This window comes from Berghia stephanieae, chromosome 6 (assembly GCF_034508935.2).
Source record: "Berghia stephanieae isolate SIO BIC M18660-M18661 chromosome 6, UCSD_Bste_1.3, whole genome shotgun sequence".
NCBI lineage: Eukaryota > Metazoa > Mollusca > Gastropoda > Nudibranchia > Aeolidiidae > Berghia > Berghia stephanieae.
The window spans coordinates 43,249,057-43,275,452 of record NC_088365.1 but is presented as its reverse complement, the minus strand read 5'-3'; the positions used below and the strand labels follow the sequence as shown (position 1 = coordinate 43,275,452).

Genomic DNA, 26,396 nt, shown 5'->3' with positions numbered 1-26,396 from the left:
CGGGTATTAGTGTGTATGGTGATTTATATAATTTTGAGTGGTTGTTAAGCGCCATAGAGAATCTGTCAGTGGATTAATGGCCGCTATATAAGTATATTTTATTATTATTATCGATTTTTTTAATAAAAAAAGGAAATATTATTATCAATGATCTGATAGTAGCTTTCTTCATTTCTATGACATACCTAGAGGAACGCTTAAACGCGTTCATATATGCTTGATTATCAGGTAAGAAGATAGTGAAATGTCCTCCAGAGGTCAGTTGTTCTTGGAAAAAACGATTCAGCCAGATCTTTCCATAGTCCAAGTTATAGCTGTCAACAAGGTCATTTACTGTCTGGGTGTTTAAAGTGTGTAAAAATAAATTTTGAAACATCTAGAGTGTAGAAGCTTGGGACTATAAGCAGAATACAAATCATGTTTTACAGGAATTTCAGTATTCCATGATACAAATGCAAAGAGGAAGACACTGGATAGACATTGACAGAGAGAGAGAGAGAGAGAGAGAGAGAGAGAGAGAGAGAGAGAGAGTGATAGAGAGATAGAGAGATAGAGAGAGAGTGATATATATATATATATATATATATATATATATATATAAGAGAGAGAGAGAGAGAGAGAGGAGAGAGAGGAGGTTGGGTGGAAATGACTTAATGACTGCCTGTGTACACTGAGGCTAAAAGCAATTAAAATAACTTAACTATATTTAATTGCACATTATGTTGCGGATTCACCACGCTGAATACGTTCATCCAATGTCTTATTTATTCCCCAAGCAAGCCGTATTATGGAGTCACAGGTCCAACTAGGCGTTCTAGTTGTATTCGCATTCCATCACTGCCTATAGTAAGGTACTTATTAATAATTGAGTCCTGTGGAGTTAAATACCTTACCTAAGGAAACAGCGCCGGAGCTAGAGCTTTCTTGTGATTATATCCCCCCGTCTAGTCACGAGACGAAAAACAATGCAACACAAAGACACGCATGCTTACCTCCATGATGTTTCCATAACACTGTAAACCAGTACCCGTGTACCCCGGTTTACATGTGCATCTGTCAGAAAATGACAAATAAGAAGGGTTAGATTGTTTGCAAAAATCTTATTTAACAACACTTAAAGGGCCGCATTACAGAAGACACAAATTAAATGTGATCAATCATCTGAAATCGACATAATGTTAGATTGATGTTGAGCTTTTACTTTAATCTTATAATTTAATTTAGGACAGTTGATGTAAATTATTCAAACTGAGATAATCTTAAGCTACATACTTCTGACTTTAAGGGGCGGTTTGGGTCTTATCATTAGGAAAATCCTTTAAAAATTGATTTTGAGATGTTGGTGGAAAACGATATTTTATTATCTTAGAAACAATATTACATCTCAAAATATACTATAAAGGCACAAATACACGATAAAAAAAGGTAATGGTGGTAAGGAAAGTATAAAAAAAAACAGAAAGTTATTTTTCTATTTTCTCAATATGTCATTTTTTTCTAGAGGTATGGGATACTCTGTCAAATATTTCTCATAATCTATACCATGAAATCGTCTGAAAATTCCAACAGTTATCACGGAGATAATGTATTATGTCACCATCGAGAGATTTTTGGATAGAGTATGTGTATTTTTACTTATAGATATATCTAATACAAATTAATCAATTTTTGACATCAAGTTTGTCATGAAATTTTTATTCGCAACTTTGTAATGTTCTAATAAAAATCAAATGTTTGATAGATTCATATGGGACACATCACCTCAAAACAGTATTATGTCTGGACGGGTAGGTTGGTAAAAATGTTTTTTACTCAGAAATATGAGACCTGTGACGTTTTTTAACCAAGAAAAAAAGAATATAAAATTTGAAGGAGCTAAAAAGTAAAATATCTTATCTCTGTTCATTATAACTTGAAATTCACTTGTCTGATTCCCCCCGACAAGGACCGGATTGAGTTGATGGGTCACATATGAAACTGCGTGACGCTTTGAGTTTGTTTAGAAAAGATGTGAAGCAAGCACTATAGAAAATCTTTGTATGATTTTTATTTTTATTTATCTATTTTGAAACAAATGTCTTAACAGAATGGCACTTTCTTGACTTTGAAAAAATGTATCGTTCCCAAATAAATCTAAATTATATCGTTGTTACTGCTCTCTTGGTAAAAATGGATCAGTCTGCAGTTATGACTAGTTTGATAACTATGGTGAAGTTATAATTTAAAGGAAATTTATCTCGCTTTTTTCCTACTTGGTGATGTATTCGGAATGTATGCCCACATCAAAGGTCAATTCTTACCAGGGTTAACGTGTGCTTTTGCAGTTGTGTTTCTACACGAATAACTATTGGCTGATTGTGAAATATCCAGATACTTAAAGTGTTCTTATTGGATTGTCTAAATGTGTCATGAACATAATCAATGGCCCATTGCTTAAGGAATGACACTTTCGACGTTTTCGTACTTTCTGTCTCACGAGCATCATGACTATAAACAGTTACAAGGACTACGAGCTTTGTTTTTGTTTATTTGTTGTTTTTTGTTTGTTTGGGTTTTTTTTTTGGTTCGAACAATAGAGAATTAATTGATTCATTGAATGTCGTTGAAAATCAAGTTGTGGTACCACAGAACACGTGTAATCAAAACTTTGAAGCCTAAAGGCACATTGTTCACTGTTAACCCTTATTATTTGTTCTGCTGTGGGTAATATCTTTTTTTTAAACGTATTGGGAAACAAAATTAAAGTTGACTGCTTGTGCGTAAAGTTTTGAACTCTTACGTGTAACGTCCAGCCTCAACAGTTTTACAGACAGCGTTGACATGACACTTATTATTACGACATAACTCGGTTATAACACATTCATTTTCTGTGCTCCCTTTCTGGTAACCTTTCTTACAGCCACAAATCATATTCTTCAGCTCATTTTGAAGAGTGGTGTCCATTGAAGTGTTGGTGTTCAGTGCCGAGTGATACTTTTCAACCATGGAATACCAGTCGTCATCAGAAATCTTTGAAGGGAAAGAAAATACATTTCATTTATCATAATATCCTATAGGCTCTGTGGAAAACCATAATTTACAATACCATTATAGATCTGAGGCAACCATTCCATTTTCATTTATACGAAGATGTAGGCAATCAAGACATATTCATTTTTGTCATCCGTCTTTTTTTTTTTTTACTAAAAAAGGATATGAGCGTGTAGCGGTATTATTATATCATTGGTTTTACTAACAATTATTCCTAAGGTCAAAATAAATATATGTCAAACGTCTATTTTAACAAAAACTGGAAACAAAGCCATGGGAGAAGTTATTGGAGGAGTAAAACTAAAAACAACGATTCTTGAAATCTTATGTTTGAAAATTCGAAGTCGTTATGTTTATAGGGCTCTCTCTCTCTCTCTCTCTCTCTCTCTCTCTCTCTCTCTCTCTCTCTCTCAATCTCTCTCTCTCTCTCTACCATCTCTCTCTCTCTCTATCTATCTATCTATCTATCTATCTATCTATCTATCTATCTATCTATCTATCTATCTATCTCTATGCCTCTCTCACTACCCCTCACGTAATAATAAACATTTTCCTTTAATTGCATGATGGAACAGCGTTTACATACAGTACATAAAACGACTCAATCAGCATACTGGAGAGCTTTCCAAATATAATTTCTCACTACGGCAAGACAAGGATTATGTTTGCAAATTGCTCTCTATAAGGACATGGCTACCATCCTGGTTACTAATAACCAGCTCAAACCGTAGCCTTCTTTAACTCACATTCTAACACCGACCAAAACATTACGTCACAATACAAGACGACAGCCACCAAAAGAAGCAAGTAGTGAAATGTATTCAATAGTAACGACTTATATTGAGGTTTTCGTCAAACCGATAACATGGCTTATTATTGCTGTCTAATTATTGGATATTTCTTAAATGTAAATACGCTTTTTTTGTTTATGAAAGTTGGAAACCTACCCATGGTTCAAGCTAAACTGAACAAAATGATATTGAGTGGATATTTCAAAAGCTGTGAACACGTTTTATTACGTAGGTCATTTTGAGCACATGTATTTGCAATGTGACCAATGACTTGAGCACATGGAAAAATAATATAGATCGTCCCCATTGTTCAATCAATGGCATCATTTTTTCCTTGAGCAATAAAACAATTCTATTGATGCTTTCTGTTTGGTTATCGTTAACTTGTAGCAGAGCAAGCCAGCCTAATTTTGGTCTTCTTGTGAGTCCAAGACCGCACAGCACAGCGAGGCACTTTGTAGGATAGAAAAAAAAAGTAGGACAAGGGCTGAATGATAATGTAATGGGGTTGAGGTGATATTTGTGATTGTGGTACAATATAGTCATTGTTTCAATAATATTGGTATCGGCCATAAAAGAGAAAGAAAAGGAGAACGATTGATGATGAAGTGGATGATGACGACAATGACGACTATCATTTTATAATTTTTCACAGTTGGTATCAGTGATTTGTTTGTTTTATTATACATCAAAGCAACAGATCATTCTCACATTTTTCCGGTTCTTGTGACTAAAGCAAATTTGTTCAGAGCTGCACATTCCGTTGTTTCTCTTGCAAGGATCAGAGGGCACACATTTATCACCATCCCAGAGATATCCTTGCTCACAACTGCAGTTGTACCGACCCGGAGAGAGATGAATGCATTTGGTGTTGGATGGGCACAAGGCTGGGTTTTCGTCGCAAGGATAAATTTCTGGATTAGAATTTTTTTTAAAACATGAATAAATGAGTGAAAATGTGAAAATATCCCGTGGCGTTTCACATTCGTGTAAAAGTTTATTTTTCTTTACAGTTGGTAAGATTGATATCTTTAAAAAATATTTGGTCCATTGGAATTACAAGTCGATCACCTGAAGGTCAACCAGATGTCTCTAAAGTTCAAATGAAGTCAACTACATTTAACAATTAATTACTCGTAAATTACCGATATTTTATAACATCTTTAAGAACATAAAAACGTTATAATATGTTAAACAAATCGCATGTACACTTTTGTTAATATTCCCTTCGATTTGAGTTATTGCCCTTGACTTGATTTTTAAATGAATAAAATCACTACTCTTTTCAAAATAGCATTCAAACCGCACTCTATTTTATATTACTCAAATAATAAAGTTTACTCTTTTGGATGTCAGTAACAAGCGTATAACGTTATAAGCAAATCAAACAATATTTGATTTGATTGAGTTATTTCCCATTATAGAAGAGTCACTGTATCGTGCAATGACTCGAGTTGTTTCACCTTCCGTGTGTAAGTTTGTTTTGGTAAGATTGAGATCTAAGGAATAAATATGGCCGATTGGAATTTCAATTCGACTTCTTGAAGGTCATCCAGAGGTCAATCAAGTTCAAGGTCAGCAATATTAAACATTTAATTACTTGCAAATTATCGATATTTTATAACATCTTTAAGAACATAAAAACTTTATTATATGTTCAACACATTACAGGTACACTTTTAAAAAAGATTCCCTTCGATTGTGCGAGTTATTGCTTTGATTTTTAGATGAATGAAAATATTCCTCTTTATAAAATATCTTGCATATCACAATTTATTTTCTACTTCTCAAATAATATAGTTTACTGTTTTGGTTTGATAGTTTGTTTTTACGGGTTTTACGGCACTTGCAACACATTTAGGTCATATCAGCGCCAGTAAAAAGGAAGAAAATTGTATAGTAAAAACATTCTAGATATACATTTAAAAGGACTTGAGGAAAAAGTAAGACATAGGGGAAATGGTTTAAATAGGGATCCGATCTAGATTCCAACAGCACACCATCAATGTACTTAGTTTGAGATGACTTAAAAGTCTCACCCAGACACAAGCACGAACCCACTAAGAGGAATACACTCAAATGTTTACAAATCATATGTTAAAAATAAAAAAAATAACAGTACAGAACTGAGAGATGATTTACAAGGAAAAAATATCATCTCCCAAAACTATAACTATACATTCGACTGTTTCCCTCCCAGCCAATAACTCAAGCCAGAGTCAGGACAAAACTAAGTAATCTCATTCCAAGACAAAGACAGAAAGCATGTTGGAAAACAGATACCGGGGGATAAAAGACACAGTCAGTACCTCCCTGCCCACTGTGGGAGGTCAGGAACCCCACACAATTACTGTTTTTGATGTCAGTAACAAACACATAAAGTTAAAAGCAAAATACACAATAATTGATTGAGTTATCGCCCATTATGATAGAGTTACAGAACAGTGCAAAAACTCGAATTGTTTCACACTCGTGTGTAAGTTTGTTTTACTTCAAAAATAGTAAGATCGATATCCTTGAAAAATATTGGCCGATTGAAATTTCAATTTGACCACTTGAGGGTCATCCAGAGGCCACTCAAGTTCAAGGACAACTACATTTAATATTTAATTACTTCTACACTTTTAATAATTTTTAACATTTTATAAAAGGAAAAGAAAGCTTTTATTTTTTGTTGACCAATTCTCAGACACAGTTGTGGGGAAATTCCTTTCAATTTATTTGAGCTATTGCCCTTGATTTGATTTATATGTGAGTATTAATATTCTTTTTTCAAAGAATATCTTGCGTATCACGCTTTGTTTAATCCTAATCAGAGAATAAAATTTGCTTATATGGATGTCAATCACAAGCGTGTAAAGTAATAAGTAAAACTAACAATATTTGACAGACTTATCATCTTTTAAAGAATAATACTACAGGTCGAGTAATGTGCCCATTGAGAACAGCCATATCACGAAAAAGGGGTTAAAAAAAAGACGCCAATGTAACCGAAAAGTAGAACATTTTAAGTAACAAGCAGAGTTTCTTTGGGAAAACGTCTTAGATTTTGGATAAACTTGAGCGTTGATCTAAAATAATATTTAGGTATGTATCATCAACCTTTCCACCTGTTTTATCATCTCGAGGATTATCCTATGGATACACATAGTCGGATCTCCTTAAATGGGTGGTGGATTAGAGTCAGTGTCTCCAATATGATTTCTTTTTACTTTATTGTGTATCAGAAAAAAACAACTAAGGAAAACATATTTGACACCATTTTTGAGGAAAAATGCTTTATCAAGAATCTTACATGACTGAATCTAGCATCTAGAGCTGCCTGGTTGGTACCATTATATTCATCTGTCTCTAAAGGAAAGCAGGAAAAAGGAGGTCATAGCAGTCGGTAACGTGTGATTGATTTGGTCAAAATCTCAAAGAACTGGCAACATTTTTATTTTGATGAATGCAAACAAATAAAAATACCTCTTCAAATACCTGACTTGCATGCTTGTGATGGAAAAAGTCAAATAGGGAAGAGGACTGTATATGACATTTGGCAAGCATCTTTGTATTTATGTGCGATAATGCAACAACAAAGAAGGAGAGACCCCCCCCCCCCCCATATTGGTGGTCCATATTTTGCAAGGCCTTCAAACACAATCATTCAGACTGAAACAGACCCCGAGATATTGATGTTATTGTCATCCTCATAGCCAATCATCATTATATTATTGCAGCAAATCCTGCAGCTAATAGAACATTAAATCTTTTAAAAAGTCAAAGAAAGTAATAAATCTGAGCAACATTGCCACAAATATTGGCTAAGAGGCTTGTTAATTTCTTGTATTGTTTCGTGCATTTACGGGTTCTGTCATTACATCTGCTTTCAAGTTTAAAGGGAAGCGGTCATGTCGTTAGTTGTCTTGGTTTAGTCATGTTTCTCGCCATGAGACATTGGCAAAAACCATGATGCAATGAACTTTGGAGGGAGGCAGAAGGAGAGGACGGCAAACAAGTTGTTGGGTGGATTGTGTAAGGGAATGGACAATGATGGACATCCCAACGACTAATGAGGAAATCTGACGATAGATCTTGATGACTGACCCTTACTGTTATCATCTCCCATGTCTCATCTACGACCACCCCGCACAGGAGAATGAGGTGAGGTGGGGTGAGGTTCACGTTATAACATCCTTATCAAAGCCCCACTGTCTCCAGTCATTCATGAAGTGCCAAATATCGTGAATAAGATAAGATATACTTTATTGATCCTTGTGTGGAAATTATAACTCTGTATCACAACACATTTTGGTAATATATAAAAGAAATGTCAAATGTTAATAAATTAAATAAAAATTGGCAAAGAATATTAAACCTGTTAAGAAGTACAGTGGAACAACAAGCGGATATATTATGGTGACTATGTGTCAATTATACTTATAATAAAATTCTTTTCCAATATAAATAAATAATCAAAAGATTATGAAGAAACCTTATATACTTGACTTGACTTAGATGCCTTTCGCGTCTCGACCGAAAGATCGGGTCGCCTTGGCTGTTTCCAGTATTTCCTGTGTGAGGTGTCTCCAATATTGCCGGTCCTCTGCTAGGGTTCTCAGATTTTCAAGGTCCCCTGCCGTTATGAGACTAATGCTTTGTCCAAGTGTTGTGAGGTTTTTGTTTAGGATCACAGGGAGTGTTGTGATCGGTCTTCCTCTGAAAAGGTTCCCGTGTTTTTGGAAGTATCCCGACATGGCTTGGTTTGCTGGTATGTTTTTGTCCCTGCGTAGTATGTGACCGAAAAGTTGCCATCGTTGTTGTAATATATACAACAATATATACTGATAAAGGTTAAATGACATTATACTAAAAAGTAGAGAGGGATATAACATAAAAATCGTGTTATTGCAATTGCGTAAGTATTTCATCTGAGGAATGCGCCATTACAGATAGCTCAAAGTCTCTATGTGACTATTTGTATGCCAACTTCTGCCAACAATACAAAGGTGAAGCCATTGTGCACAATATTGATCTCGTAAGGATGAACTTTTTCATCCACAAAACGGGAGACGTTGACAAAATCCTTCCAACAAGTGATGTTCTTTTTCAGCACTTTGAAAAGAGTGTCTTTCTAGCGAGTATTTGGGCCACAATCAATGAGTCATTGATGTCTTACCAAATCCGAGATAAGATAAGATAAGATAAGATATACTTTATTCATCCAAAAAATGGAAATGCGTTTACAGACGTGGCATGCATGAAAATGTATAAACACAAAGTTGAGAATCTATGGCAACAATGTATACACACACACACACACACACACACACACATATATATATATATATATATATATATATATATATATATATATATTATATATATATAATATGCAAATGCAAAAAATGTAAAAATATACAACCAAGAAACAATAGCAACACTTTATATATTAATTTGATAAATTGAGATAGGCCTTTAGTCCGAACGTGTGTGTGTATATTTAAAAGATAGAATTTAATTTAAATCACAGTTGCGCGTTAAAAATTCGAACACCATGTGGCAAAAATGAATTAAGGTGACGTGTTGTCTTTGTTTTTATAGATATAAGGCGACGGCTCTTCGTGGAGAACATAATATATTTGTGAAGGGGGTGATCGCCATCCTTCATAACTTTCTCCATTTTACTTAGACAAAATCTGTTGAACAAATAATGCTTATGAAAGGAAGATAATGATAGACTGATTCATGCTTGAAACCAAAGCTGTCTTCCATATAAATCGTATGTTCCGCTTTCCGATGTAAATACACGAAGGCAACATTGAACTGCATCCTGTTTTGTAAATGTCAATATGCAAATTAAACACCTCTTTTATACGAGATTTGAAATCTTGGCAATCTTTCCCAACCTGTGCATTATTTTGTTTTAAATCATTGTTACCAACCAATAATTTCATGGTATCTGTTAAGTTTGGTTCTTAAACAACATAAATTGTTTTCAATATGAAAACGTTATTTTAAATTTATGATTTATTAATGATTATTTAGAAACGTTTGCTGTAGGGGATATCATGCACATACAATCTGCCCTGAATAGATAGAGTATGTCATTAAAAAGCTCAGATCTAAGACTAGTACTAGATATATTTCACAATGAATGTGACGGTATTCAAGAAAACAAAGAAATGATTGTAGTATTGTTATATATTGTTAAGGCATTTGACAAATAAATATAATTCAAATATGATTCAGAAAATCAAAAAGGCGAAGATCTCTCACAGAATAATAATAATTAATAGGAAGGCTCGAGTAGTAACGGGAAGTAGGACCGATAAACCGTAATTTACAAATCATGTTAATCTCTTTAGTAGCTTCCATTTGTTGTCTACTAATAATTTGTTTTTTAACAGTTTTCGAGGCATTTCACAAGAAGAGACTTGCTGCAGTAAAAATCTGTAAAACGTACAATGGCTCTTTTGAATTGAGACGAGATGCCTAAGATTTTTGTATTCCGATTCATAACATATCAACAATATATTTTATCGTTTGGCTGGTATTGATTATCCAATAGGCTACGAGTATTATAATTAATTACAAGCTTTAATGGCCGATAACTCCATGGAATATAATCTGATTTAGTAGTGTTCTACCAATTATTTTCAACTTATTCAGTTGCTCATATTTTTTCTTGAAAAGTATTGCTTTATCAACACTTTTCTAGATGTTTCACAAATACACACTAGTTTTTGTTTGTTTGTTTGTTGTTTTTTTTTTCAATGTGAAAAAGGGCGATAACTCATATGACTTTTGATATAAAGCTAAGATTTTTTATATACAGCCTAAAGACACATAACCAAGTTTGTTTGTTCTAGGGTGCTATAGATTTCTTATTACCTTTTGAGTTCTATTTTTAGTAACATAATTCAATGGACGATTACTCCATTAACCATGATCCGATTTATTTGCAATTTGGAAATAATGTTATTCTCTGTATGAGCTGTTATTTGTTCTCTTTACAAGATATAATTTTCTTAACAGTTTAAGTGATATTCGGAAAATCTCGCTCTTTTTAGAAAGAAGACGTAAATAAAGGGCAATAACTTCTTGAATTAATGTATGAATTTAATTGTTTTTCTTTAGGTGATACATTTGGATCCTATTAATTTTTTTTTTTTTTTTTTTTTTGCTTATTTGCAAGTCATCAAATTCTTGATATTATGGGAGTCCTAAATTTAACCATAATTTCACCTTGTTTGACCCTGCACCGCCCAGAGCGGGACTTCAACCGTGGCCCTACTGGTCTGAAGGCGAGTGTTATACAAAGCAAAAGTACAAAACCGCGCACATACATATTATGGTATAAATCAAATAACCTACCAGAACAGTCCCCGTGTTCGTTGATCCTGTACCCATCTTTACATAAACACACGGCTTTTCCATCCACCTCAGCACATTTCATGTTGAATTTCTTTTCACAGCCCAGCACGGAACAGAACGGAATTTCTGTAAGAATTAGAAATTTTAAAATTACAGTCTGCATCGCTTAATCTCGCCTCGCTTGAATAACCATACATGAAGTCCCAGATTGTACAATTTTTGCCAAGATGAGGCTCTTTTTAATCGATGATTTTTGAAAGCCGAGTTTTCTGGCCAATATTTTACAAATGTGTTGTTGTTTTTTCAGAGTACCGCAGAACACACATAACCGTTTTCATAAAAAGTGCAATAACGGCGGACTATATAGAAACCCAACTAAAAGCAATTCTACTGTTCTCTGATGAAAAGAGGTATGTGGTTTTGCAAAGTCAAATACTACTCATTGCCTCAAAACGGCGGTGCTGTCTAAACTGCCAAAATGAATTTTAAAGTAAAACTTATTGGGAAATACCAAATTTATAGTCTTTGTCAGTAAAATTTATTCTCGTCTCTAAAACAAACATGGTACTTAATCAACGTCATAGTATTCTTAATGATAAATTTAGTTTTCAACACATAAACTACCGCGACTTAATAACACATTGAGCAGGTCAATTACAATAAACCATAGCAGAAATATATTCTTCGAAAAGATACGGGCCATCCCCTGTTAAAAGGTTAACATTGTAAAAAAATAAATAAATAAAACAAACGAATTCATGTTTCTATCGTTACCTTGGGAGCACGCTTGTCCCTTGTACCCTCCATCACAAACACAGGTTCCATTCCCATTGGTGCCATGACTACAATTCCCGTGTTCACATTGACACTCTGTCGTAAGGAAATAAAGGTTGAAAATTATTTAGTTTAACTGTGTTTGAGTAAATACAATAATATAGGTATGTTTACCGCCATTTGCATATAGTATAAATAAATGTTAAATTAAATAAACTGGATTTTTTGGAAGTATTTCAAAATTTATTATCTTTTTTCTTTAAAAAATTGCAATACCTTTACTGACAGAAATTTATAAACGTTCAAATTTGGCTCTGAACATCTACCAGTTTTATTCTCATTGTTCGTGTCACCACAATGTTTGTCCTTTTCTCGATACTATTTTTCCTTTTTGGCTTCGCGATAATTTGAAAAATAATTATGCCATTCCGCAAAGACATCATAAGATATCGTCGCCTAGACATTCCACAAAGGAATATAGATAATTCATCAAACAAGATGTCTGATGTCAACAGGAATCATCCATGTTGTCCAGGATGAGCAGGTTGGGGGTTAATAATCTTGCCCAAGAAAAAGAACGAAAGTGCCTGAAGCGGGGCTCGAACCCGGGACCTTCTGAGTCACAGTGCAATGCCTTAACCACTCAGCCACTTCGCAATAATAGTTTGTAAGATATCGTTATAAAATCTAAAAGATTAGTCTCATTCTATGTAATATCAATTTCCACAATTCTGTTGTATAATAAGTAAAGTAGATGGCTGCCTTTTCAGAATAGCCTATGTTTTCCTGCATATATTGCGGGTTTTCCTCTAGTAATAATAATAATAATGACGATGATGATGATGATGATGATGATGATGATGATGATGATGATAATAATAATAATAATAGTAATAATAATAATAATAATAATAATAATAATAATAATATAATAATAATGATGATGATGATGATGATGATGATGATGATGATGATGATGATGATGATGATGATGATGATGATAATAATAATAATAATAATGATAATAATTATACTGATAGTAATAATAATAATAATAATAATAATAATAATAATAATGATATAATAATAATAATAATAATAATAATAATAATATTAATAATGATAATAATAATAATAATAATAATAATAATAATAATAATAATAATAATAATAATAATAATAATAATAATAATAATAATATCAATAATGATAATAATAATAATAATAATAATAATAATAATAATAATAATAATAATAATAATAATAATAATAATAATAATAATAATAATAATAATAATAATAATAATAATTGAATAATTTAAAGAGAAAGGTTTATATGCCAATGTTTTCACATGTGTATGAAAGGTGAAATTTGAAAGGGCAATATAGACTTCCGGGTTGATGTATTCACAAATAACGTATTTGATTTCACCCACCACAATGAGTCTCTTCACAGTGTTGAAAATATTCTCCGAATAGACCATATGTAACCAAATTGTACATTCAGTGAGTACATTTTTCATGACTGTAGCAGTTTTGTGCTAACTACAGTACAGTATCCGTCAGTGCCCAGAACAATGGTACCTATCGACACCTGAGTCAATTATGATTTAATGTATAAAATGCCAAACCATAAATATACCACCGTGGTAAATTTTTTGACCATTTAAATTCTATGTGATCTCGAAAGACAGGGCTCTTATTCTAACTATACTAAAATTATTTTTTTTTTAAACAAAAAAAAAATAAAAAATAAAAAAAAAATAAAACCTTCATACGGCTCCACAACCATAGCCGATAAGATTTAGTTTCATTGTTTAAAAAGTCACTCACCTTGAGTACAGTTTTGTCCATATACTTTGTTACTATGACATTGGTCACAAGCTGGTCCGGAAAATCTAGGCTTGAAACAGATTTCGACAATTATTATTTTTCCATAATTACTGGAATTTTCATTTGTCGCCTTAAAACAGTGTTACAAGTTTGTCGAGATGACTTAGATGTTAATCTTGAATCAATACTTTAAAATATTAGACATGGGTTACGTTTATTTGTCAAAGTGAAGAGAATGAATATGACTTCTTAAAGTGAAAAAAGAAATAGAAAACGCATAATATGTCAGAGTGGACGTGTTTTTTTTATATGCATGTCTGACATTCGAACGCAATAATGCGCCAGTTTAGCATTGTTGTAATGGACAATATTTGGGCCATTTGTTGAGACTTCTATTACAACAATGAGCCCAAATTGAATAGGCTATCAGATCTGCAAATAAGTACACGTCGGTATGAGTATTTCGACTTTAAATTTACATTTGGCCGATCGGTACTCCAAGACATAAAACCAGATTTAGTTGGGGAGTCACAATTTCATTACGAGATTCGACAGCCGCGTGATTTCAACCAAGGATTTTAGATTGCTCAATGCTCCAATAGCAGACCTGACTACTTGAAAAATGAAAAGTCTGTATTTTTTTGAAGATAAGAATTGTTGTCGCTATCTATAGTTAACCCAATAAGTCAACAAGCTACCGTCACTCACAAGGATTCAATAGCACTTGAACATCCTTAAAATTATGTAGTCATGCATCAACTTTTATTTTCAATCAGTTTTGATGACTTAGAGATGCTAAAATTTCGCAATTCTACGTCTGCAATAATATGTTCTATGTCTAGAAATGAATAAACAGTTTTATTTATCCCGATAAAACATAATAAATCCTCTTCTCTCGTCTTTTTTACATTTGTAAGTTTTGCCGAAGGATTTGGAGTCCAAAATGTTTTGTTGAAATTTGTTTTAATAAATATAATAAATGCTATATTCAGATATTTTGTTAGATATTTTATACAGCCTACATCTTCTGACAGCTCAGTATGTAATTGGTTACCTGTTAACTGGTGAGCTTATTGTCAGAGTGTAAGATTTGAGGGCGGGGGGGGGGGGGGTTCTATTGACCGCCCATGGTGGGAGGTGGTCATTTGCTCTGTCTTTTATCAACAGAACGTTCTTATGCTGTTTCCTGATAAGCTTTTTTAAAGCCTTTTACTTTAGATTTATTGCTAAATAAATCAAAGATGAGCTAAAAAGAAGCCTATCTCTATTCATAATCAAGATTGGACTGTTTTTGTTGTTATTAGGGGTCCCATTATATTGATTTATTTTTGTTTGAAGTCAAGCGCGAACACATTTAATTTGCTTCTGTCAAGTTACCTAGTTTACATTCTCAAGTAATATTATAGGACTTCTATGTCAGCAGTTAATTCTACCATCTTCATTTCCTTACGAGTAATGATTCATTTGATAAGAGCACACTATTGCTTGAATTTAAATGATTTTGAAGTCTTAAGTTTCGAATTTAAACGATAATTTGAGCTTTGAGCTTTTATATAGCGCAATATCCACTAAACGTACTCAAAGCGTTTTGTAAAGGGTCCTGACCAACAGCGACAGGTAAGATGTAGAACGAGACACGACGCCTGTTAGGCGATATTACAATTTTTTGACAGAGACAATGCTGTTGACGGCCGGGTACATTTGACGCATGAGTACGGTGAGAGAATGTGAGTAAAGAGCCTTTTCCAAAGACTCAACTATACACCGAGCAAGGCTGCAAGGCTCGAACCCAGGAACTTCCGATCCGAAAGTGAGTGTCATACCACAAGACCACATAGTCGCACATAATTAATGTTAATGATGATAAAATACAGTAAATTGGATACGACAATAAGTAGAAATGCTTAGACTTTGCCGTAAACCGACTGTTTAATATTGATTGGAGAGCTTACCTGTAATTAATTTTGTTTGTTAATGTTCCGTTATTTCTGACGTCAAGTCTATGAACAGTGTGACCTATCGCCTCAAAACGGTGTTCAATATCAGTGAATCATTATAATCATTGTTAGTGTTTGTAAATTTTAAAAGAATAGACAAAAATCGTCAGGTTTGTAACTCTATGTATCAATCTTCCATTTTCTATGATTGAATTAGACGATCAGAGTTGAGATTAAATCCAAAATGATGGAAATTAGAACTGTGTGGTTTAAAAGTTTTAAAGAGCTCAATACTAAATCTCTTCAATCAGGGCCTATATTATAGAGTTTCAAATAAAATATTGTAAGTAGAGCTTAAATTTCAATATTAATAATCAGATTGTCATCGATGTAATAAAGTTGTGAGGCGATTGATCACCATATTATGATTCCTCATTAAATATTGCACTATGTAAATACTTACGTAACAACGACATGCTGCTGTTTTCTTTAGACAAATTCCATTCCCGTTACAGGGATTGTCGCGACCACCAGGACATGCTGAAATGACAAGGATGATGATGATGATGATGATGATGATGATGATGATGATGATGATGATGATGATGATGATGATGATGTTATTATATTGATGTAAATCTGATTATGTGCGGTATGTGGTATTGTGGTATGGGACTTCCCTTCGGATCGATCTGGATTTGAGTCCCACTCTGAGCGGCCCAAAGTCGAGTCCTTTTAATATGCTCTTTTTCCACTTTCTCTCATCGTACTCGTGTGTAAAATGAGTCCCTGGTCGTTAACAGATTTGTTTCTATAGGAGATTTTTTAAACTGTAATATCGCGACGTGTCTCATTATAATGTTGAGTGTTCCTGTTGTCTGGAACCCTTTGTAAAGTGATATGAGCATGTTTCAACAAGACAATGCCAGACGACATACTGCTCGCAATGGACTATTTACACCAACAAAAAGTCACTGTATGCGTGGCCTTCAACTTCATGGAAGTTAGATCCCAAAGAGCACAAATAAGACAAAAATTGAGTTATATCGTCGCCTTCGTAAGCTAAAGACCTGATACTGACCAAAACATTATGTCACAAAAGAAGACGACGATCACTCAACGAAAGTAAAAAGTGAGTTGTCAGAAGTGCTCAAGGAAATAAAAGATTCCAGTGATTGAGCTATTCATTACAACTCACTCCTATTTTTTTTTCTGTGGTCTTCGTCTTATTTTATGACGATTTTTTTGGTTTTGTATCAAGCCATGAGTTTACGACGGCATACCCCCCCCTCCCCCCGGACAAATTATTAACTTGATGTAGTGGGAGGGCTTGCGTATCTCGAACCTCGGACCTCCAATAAGAGAAAAAAGGAGAGAGATCAGACGAAGATTAATCCACCGGTCCTCCAGGATGGGGGGTTGAGCGTGAGGGTAACAACCCACCTCATAAAAAGCAAGTTGTTACAGAGACAGAAACCAGACACAAATCCACTACCGGCGGTAGCAGAGAAGCGGACCAGAATACTGGCTTCATGATGGTAGGAGGTCAAAGCCGAAAGGACGCCCCCGAACAGATTGTGGGTCTGTTGTCACCAACACGCAAGCTCAATGTCTCTTGCTGGAGTGTAAGGAAATTATATCAAACAGGAAAACTGGCACAAGTCCAGCGCGAGATGTTGAACTACAAGATTGATTTGCTGGGCATATCAGAGGTAAGGTAGACAGGAGCTGGGAAGCGGCAATTTTCCAATAGTGACCTGACCGTCTTGTCAGGACGAAAGGATGACCAACACAGAGAATGTGTTGCCCTCTTGATAGCCAGACAAAACAACAAATCATTATAAATGAAAGAATTTTATACACAAGGCACATATCATAATACACCGAACTATCAATACTCACGTGTTACTCACCCACAGGGGATGCAGATGAAGGAAACAAGGAAGAATTCTATGATTTTTTAAGAATGGCTGTTGAAAATATACGATATGCTCATGATCATTGGAGATCTAAACGCAAGAGTTGGCAATAAAGTTGAAGAAGAAATCAATTCAGTTGGAAAGGAAGGCATAGGGGAAATGAACGGTAATGGAAGTCGACAAACAGATTTTTGTAAAGAACACAACCTTATTATTGGTGGAACTTTCTTCTTACATAAATCATTCATCACCTGGAAATCACCAGATGGAAAAACAGAAAGTCAGATAGACCACACAATGATAAACAGAAAATGGAAGAGCAGCTTAAACGATGTCACAGTCAGGCGATTGGCAGTCATTGGAATTGACCACCATCTAGTCACAGGCAAAATATTTACAAAATTGAGGGAAACAAAAATTGCAGAATAGAAGAAAAAATGTTTCAACACATATAGATTGAAAATCCCCAGATATCCTAAACCAGTTCAATATCTCAGTAAAAAAACAACAAATCAGTGCAATACAAGATATTACAAGCATGATAATTTAAGACTTCAACCAAGTCATACAGGAAACAGTCACAGAACACTTAGGACACAATGAATCCAATACAGAGAACTGGATAACCTCAAGGTGATGGGAGCTCATTAACCAAAGAAAATCAATCAAATAAAATCTCTTGAACGCTAAATCCCTGAAAGATTGAAAGAAAGGCTATACGATGAATATTCATTGAAAGATAAAGAAGTGAGAAATTTCACAAGGAAAGACAAAAGAGATGTTGCAGAAAAGCTAGCATGTAAAGCAGAGAATGTAGCTGTTAGACAAGACTCACAAACACTATACAAAATCACAAAAAAGCTCTCGAGAAACAGAAGTCTTGGTCAAGAGAAACCATTGAAATCCCAAGATGGTAGTGTCATCACAGATGAAAAGGAGAAATTGGAAAGATGGAGAGAATATTTCGCAAATCTTTTGAACAGACCAGACCCATCTTCTTACACAGCTATTCCAGAAGCAGAATCGGATGTAGAGATTAATCTTGGCCCAATCAGAGCATGAGATGCATGAAGCAATAGAACAATAAAAATAGAAAGGTCCAAGGTATTGACACAATCAGTGGGGAACTGCTTGATTCAAACTCCCAAGAAATGTCCAAAATTTTCAATATATTGTTCACCAAAATATGGGAAAAGGAAGAAATACCAGAGGATTGGCAAAAAGGCATTATCCATAAAATAGCCAAGAAAGGAGACCTTAGATATTGTGCTAACTGGCGTGGAAAGTGGAATCACTCTCATGTCTAGACGAGCAACATATTAATAGAATCCTTCTGAAAAGACTCTCACTTCACATTGAAAACATTCTTAGAAAAGAGAAAGCAGGGTTCAGAAAAGGGAAGTCATGTAGTGACCACATATTTACCCTGAGACAAATCCTGGAGCAAAGCATTGAATGGAACAGCCCCATCTACACCATTTTTGTCGATTTAGAAAAAGCTTTTGACAGAGAGTCCCTGTTGAAAATACTCATTATGGTATACCGACGAAGATGGTCAACTCAATAAAATCATTGTACAGCAACCACCAATTGCCAAGTGATCTATGGAAACAACTTAACAGACAGTTTTGATGTAACAATTGGTGTAAATCAAGGCTGCATAATCTTCCCGCTTCTATGTATCCTGGCTCTCGACTGGCTCATGAAAAATACAATTGATGGAAAGGAGAGAGGCATTCCCTGGATACTGAATTCTTTCTGGAAGATATAGAGTACTCAGACGACATCGTGTTAGTGTCCGGTACACACGGGAACCCTTCAGAAAAACTAAATGTACTACACAAGAACGTCTAGAAAATTGGACTGAAAATAATTTTTGATAAGATCATGTACATGAGGGTGTATCCAAGACATAATAATAAAGTTTGGATAGATGAGGATGTAATTGACGAGGTAAAAGAGTTCTCCTACCTTGGATATCAAATAACAAACGAATCCAAATGGCAAGTAGGGCTTCCGACATGCTTTAAAACTTTTGGATATCAAAGCAAATTATGAGAAAGACTAAACTGAAAATATACAAAAGCAATGTTTTAAGTCTACTGTATTGTGGAAGTGAAAGCTGGAAAATGACATCCTCCATAACACAAAAACTAGAAACCGTTCAAAACAAGTGTCTAAATATAATTTTTTTACATATTTTGGCCTACAAAAATAAAAACAGTGGATCTGTTAAAGAAAGCTGACTGCATTAGCATTGAAAGCCAATAAAAAGAAGATGACACTGGCTGGGTCATGTGGCCAGAAAGGAAAAAGGGTCACTTCTCAAGACAGCCCTGTGCTGGACATCAGATGAGAAGAAAAAGCGGAGGAAACCAAAGAAACCTGGCGACGGAACATGGAGATAGAAATAAAGAAAGCAGGCCTGTACTGGAATAGAGCCACCACAAAAGCACCCGACCGCAAAAAATGGAAATGTCTGTTGGATGCCCGATGTGTCTCAGGCCCGAAGAGGATTAATCACGGTTCTACCCCCCCCCCCACCCCCCACCTTAAGAACTTGAACAACATGTTGATGCCTTGGAGGAGAATGGAATTGATACTACGCAGTCTTATTGCATGAATACCCAGGGGCGCGATCAGTAGCTGATGGTAGCGATATATCTTACTGATGGTGCAATCGAAAATGGTAGTTTCAAGATTTCGGAAAATTTATATCACTGGCCCCTTTTATTAGGATATTCCTTTCTTTTATTGAACTGTATAATAATATAATATCCCTTTATTCTCTCCAAGGGAAATGTCTTTTTAAGATACATACTCAAAGTACAGACTCGAAAAATACAACTTTGCAAAGTGAGTTAGGTGGAGGAGCTCTTGCAACGCGACAGAAGCGGCAGGAGTCAAACTCGTTACCTTCTGGGCACGAGGCAAAGATAGCACCAGCATGTCATGTTGCCCTATTATTGAGGCACTATAGAGTGAGTTTGTTTTGTTTTGATTTGTTTGTTTGTTTTGTTGTTTTTTTTTGTTTTTTTTTGTTTTTTTTTTTCTTGTTTTTTTTTTCTTTTCTTTATTGTTTTGTTTGTTTTTTTTTGGTTTTTTCTTTTCTTTTTTTTTTTGTGTGTGAAAATGATGTTCGATTATTGTTAGGATGTTATCACTCCTAGATTAAGGGTAGAACACTCACGATCACAATGCGGTCCAGCGTATCCATCACAACAGGGAGTGGAAACCCTTTCCTCTATGCACTGCCTCTGGCATCCCGATATGATCCGAAAGTAACGGCGATACTCACAACGTTTGACCAGGCCTGGAGACACAAAGACTGATGTTGTTGATGATGATGATGATGATGATGATGATGATGAGGAGGAGGAGGAGGAGGAGGAGGAGTTGGAGAAGGAGGAGGAGTAGGAGGAGAAGGAGAGAAAGGATGAGGATGATGATAAGAGGATTAGGAGAAGGAGGAGGAGGAAAAGGTCAAAGTGGTGGGCGCGGAGAAGGAGGAGGAGGGTTACGACAACAATGACGACGATGATTGCGCTGATGATGATGATGATGATGATGATGATGCTGATGCTGATGATGATGATGATGATGAGGAGGAGGAGGAGGAGGAGGAGGAGGAGGAGGAGGAGGAGGAGGAGGAGAAGGAGGAGGATCACGCCGGTGATGACGATGATGATGCTGATAATAATAATAATAATAATAATAATAATAATAATAATAATAATAATAATAATAATAATAATAATAATAATAATAATAATAATAAGCTCTATTCATCCCCCCAAAAAAATGGAAATTCGTTTATAGACGTGGCATGCATGAAAATGCATAAATATAAAGTTAAGAATTTATGACGACAAAGTATTATATATATATATATATATATATATATATATATATATATATATATATATATATATATATATATATATATATATATAATATAATTACAAAGTGAAAAATGTTGTCTCTATGATCCCTAGTTTGAATTCAATGTAAATGCATATAAATATATGCGTGTAGAATTAAGAATTAATGGCGACACTTTATATGTTAATTTTATATATTGAGTTAGCTAGATGTCCTCTAATCCAAATTGGTGTGTGTATATATTTTTAAAATAGTATTTAATAGTCTAAATAACAATTGCGCCATAAAAATTCGAACACTAAACGTCTAGATATGTGGTAAAAATGAATTAAGGTGACGTGTTGTCTTTGTTTTTATTGATAAAAGACGAAGGCTTTTATAATAATAATAATAATAATAATAATAATAATAATAATAATAATAATAATAATAATAATAATAATAATAATTAATAATAATAATAATAATAATAATAATAATATAATAATAATAATTATAATAATAATGATAATAATAATAATAATAATAATAATAATAATAATAATAATAATAATAATAATAATAATAATAATAATAATAATAATGATAATAATAATAATATTAATAATAACAGCAATTCAATGAACTCATAACAATTCGAGTTATCAGACCTGCAAATAGTTGCTAGTCACTCTTGCCGCTTTAGCATTTACTAAATTCATTATTTATGTATTTATTTATTTGTTTATTTATCTATCTATTTATTCTTTTCTTCTTTTGTTTTATTGTTTTGTTTTGATTGGGGGTGATTGTTGTTTTTATTTTAAATATTTTATTACCCACTAATGGGAGATTCAACATAAACGAGGAAACATTGAGCAGTTTAGGTGAAGGTGCAGTATGCAGTCAATAACAAGATATTGTCTTTTGTGGAAATCATCAAATATAACTTTCATGGGTTACGAGCCGTAGACCGTCTAAATCGATCGATATGTAACCTGTTAACTGCCGTATTCTGGAAAAACTCGTATTGTGATATTTGGCCAGAAAACTCCTCCTTCAAATATAGGTCGATTTAAATGACCCTCATCTTGGCAAAAACTCTCTAACCTGGTACTTCGCGAAGTTTCAGGTTTGAGAAGTTTTGCCAAGATGAGGGTTACTTAAATCGAACGATATTTGAAGGACGAGTTTTATGGCCAAACTTTTTTAAAACGCGTTTGTTTTGTTTTTTCAGAGAGTGGCAGTGGAAGAATTGACTTTGGTTGGAAAGAATGTCTTACCAGGCGTAAAGCCTTTTTTACATTTGCGAGTTCTCCGACATGGAACACATTTAGTAAAGAACATGACCTTGTTCTTGTTTGGACAGTACCGATCTCCAGTTGACTTTGCTGTTGTTGTGGTCGGCGTAGTGGTGGTCTTGGTGGTTGTAGTTGTTGTTGTGGTTGTTGTGGTCGAAGGTGTAGTTGTGGTGGTAGTTATATCTGTTATGGTTGTAGATTTAGTAGTTGTGGTAGTTGTAGTAGTAGCTATACGTGTTGTAGATTGTGATGACGATGTTTCTTCTTTTGTTTGTGGTGTCGTTGGTGGTGGTTTGGTCGTCGTCGCTATTGTTGTTGATAATCGTGTTGTGTGTGGTAATGTTTTTGTCGTTTTTGATGGTGTCGTTGAAGTTGTTACTCTAAACGTGGGTTGTGTTGTTGATGTCTTGATTACTTCTGTAGTGGTTCTACTTCGGATCCTTGGTGTGCTTGGTGATTGTTTCTTAGGTTCCCTGAACGATGACAATTTCATTGATTTTGTTTGAAGTGTTGACGTTTGCGTTGTAATACTAGTCTTTGATGTTGTCTCTGCAGTAATCATCGGTGAAGTTGATGATGTTCTGAGGGTTGATTGGTGGCTTCTTGGAAATTTGGAATCTGCTATTTTATCATCTGAAGTTAGTGATGATTTGCTTGGTGTTACTGGTGGTTTAACTGATGGTGTTGATGTTTGCTTGTCCGAATCTGGTGTATCTGTTTTCAGTTTCATTTGAACTCCAGTCTTGTCTTGTGATGCTGCTGTAAAGTCTGTAGAAGTCGATGACAGAAGCATTGATGATGAATCAACAATTCCAATTTTAGAATACGTGCGCATAAAAGATGGAAAAGCCGAAATTGACGTGGGACTTGGACTTGAAAATACATCTTTTAAAGATACTTGTGTGGGCGGTGATGATGAGGACAATAAAGATGATGATGGTGATGACGTTGATAATGAATTATATGTATGGCTAGTCGGTTCTCCGTATGATGTATCAAATAAACTATTCTCTCGAGATTCTGTAGGGATCGCAGTCGAGGATGAATCTATAGAAACTGCTGTCTTAGGACACAATAGGATAACGAAGAAATAAAATTCAAGTATAATCCAAGATAGCATTGTTAATCCTTTAGGGAGCATTACGAATTATTCACACAATAATCCTGTTCCAGCAAAATATAAATTCAAGGGAGGAAACCCAATAATCTAAATGATTCTGTTCACCCCGATTGTGATCCAAATCCAAGTAAATGTGAGATTATGATACAAATCCTCGAAAGAAGTCGGTAAATGTATTCAAGAAATTTATTTTCAATAGATACTGATATCTTATTAATTTGTGTGAGAGAGAGAGAAAAAAAAAAGATAACAAGAATATATATCCAAAAAATATGATCAAAATCAGAAACGGGTAAAGTTTTCCCTCTCTGCATAGAGCTCACTAGTGTAGAAAACAATGACCATAATATTGTCATGATTTTTGTGAATGGAGTTTGTGTGTATGGGGGAGGGGGGATGAGGACGTTGTGTGAAACTATGCCTCTTTGTAAATCTGGCTTTGTATGGTTATTCATGTGTGTGTATTTGTGTGTGTGTGTATGTGTATGTGCGATTTTGTATGAGTGTTTGTGTGTGTGTGTATTTTCAGGTTATCTAATTAGTCGAGAGCATCCGGTTCCGACTTTCGTACATATTAATTTTTCTCTTTATTCTCCTCAAGTACCTAAGCGTTATAAGTGAGGGGGCGTGGTTTTCTGCGTTCAATGGCAAATCGACTTAACCGACGGCGAAATACAAGATCAACGCGCCCTGAGAATACATAAAAATTGGAGTAACTCATATTCCATACGTAATCTTAGCGAGGTGTTAATCGTCCTTGAAATTAAAAACAAATTCTCAGAAATTCACATCGCATTTTCTTTACTCGGAAGAAAAACATTTATTTCTTATATATAGATCTTTTGGCACAAAGATTTTTACATCCAATCATGATCGAGCCAAATGATACTCAACGTGTCAAACGTCTCAAACCTGAGACTTCAAAAGAATCGTAAGGTTTGTGACGTTTTTACATGTTGGATGTCAAATTTGTCGCCCCCCCCCCCCCTCTCCCCAATGTAGTAAAAGCGTCCCTGGTCTAGATGAAAAAAAAAATATTATTGTCAGATAGGGGACAAATTTACATCATGTTAGGATCATTAAAAGAAAAGTACTAAAGAATACATTATGTCCCAAATGCCTTCTTATTCATTAGTGATTAAATAGATAACCCACATTGTTATGGGCTCATTTTTGTCATGGAAAACCTCTCAAACCGACGCATTATATTGTCCATTACAACAATGTTAAATCAAGACCATAATAATTGCGTTCATGTATCAGACTTGTAAATCGGGGCACTTTGTATCGGGCTGATCTAGATGATGAATAGTAAACTTATAAGAGTCCAGAGTACGAAAATTGGGTTAGTTTCATACTTAATAACGATAGCAATGAAAATGTATAGTATTCCTGCGTTGGAATGTAGACCGAGTCCCCACTGACACTACTCGACGTTAGGAGCGTGGATTGGGAACTAGTTCAAAATTTCAAAATGCACGAGTTCAATCATTCTTTTTATTATTATTATACTCCTATTACTTCACCCATATAATTTTTACAAAGATTTGCTCTCAAATAATTTAACGACTTGACATTAAAAATTACCATTGTGGTCAGGATATCATTCAGCGTCAAAATTTTTTTTTTTTTTTTTTTTTACTAAAAGCGTACACGTGCCGGATACAAAATATCTTGAACTGCCACTTTTTTCACAAAAGATAAGACGCTTCGTTTCTGCTTTGTTTTATTTTATTTTTCTTATTTTACACTCTATAGCAAAATCGGGTTTTTCACAAAGCCAAATGAGTACAATAATTGTTTCTAATACTGCAACAATTCTATTTTTTTATTATTTTTTTTTTTTGGGGGGGGGGGGTCTATTAGATTCTATTTTTTGTGGCAATAGAGAAAAAAGCTGAACGACCGTAGTTTCATTTTTTTTTTTTAATTGCCAACTGATAGCTATAAATTTAACAAAGAATAATATTATTGTTTCAAATTACTCTGGAATCTAAAAGAAATCAAAAGTCATTTTCGAATTTCTTAAAAGATACCACCCCCACCCCGTGACTTAAACTTAGCCACCGTTCGTGTTTTTCGACAGTTATAGTTTATGAATGTGAAAAGCGAAATACTCGTATCTGTATCTAATTATGCAAATTCTTCGAAACTTATTTCCTTTTTTAGGAAGGGGAGGGGGGGGGGGATAAAGTGTAAGACTGATTAAGGCATTGAACTCTGACCTGAAAGATCCCAAGCACTTACGTTTTTCCCCTTGTGCAAGATTGTTTACTCCCAATTTACTGACTTCAGATAACATAGTTGATTCCTTTGAACAACAGAGTTTGTTTAATGAATTATCGTCGTGGAATGCCCAAGCAACAGCACCATTGGATGTGGTGTGTCTTTGCTTTTGTTTTCTTTAATATATCCCACAAAAGCACACAAATTACATATTTTGATAAATACAGATTTGAAATTCTAAACTA

The 26,396-nt window shown here is 34.4% G+C and overlaps 1 protein-coding gene across 2 annotated transcripts in view; it reads right to left on the bottom strand.

The window, feature by feature from the left end:
• Positions 1–24,271, bottom strand: part of LOC144975069 (stabilin-2-like) — a 140,391-nt gene extending 116,120 nt beyond the window's left edge. For both annotated transcript variants that reach the window (XM_078918761.1, XM_078918762.1), the window contains exons 1-10: positions 22,788–24,271; positions 20,834–20,956; positions 16,188–16,264; positions 13,788–13,857; positions 11,955–12,050; positions 11,181–11,306; positions 4,533–4,735; positions 2,780–3,009; positions 993–1,053; positions 186–337 (exon numbers count right to left, since the gene is read on the bottom strand). In XM_078918761.1, coding sequence (XP_078774887.1) covers positions 186–337; positions 993–1,053; positions 2,780–3,009; positions 4,533–4,735; positions 11,181–11,306; positions 11,955–12,050; positions 13,788–13,857; positions 16,188–16,264; positions 20,834–20,956; positions 22,788–23,946 — 2,297 coding nt within the window. In that variant the 5' untranslated portion in view covers positions 23,947–24,271. The remainder of the gene's footprint in view (positions 1–185; positions 338–992; positions 1,054–2,779; positions 3,010–4,532; positions 4,736–11,180; positions 11,307–11,954; positions 12,051–13,787; positions 13,858–16,187; positions 16,265–20,833; positions 20,957–22,787) is intronic.
• Positions 24,272–26,396: the final 2,125 nt, after the last annotated feature.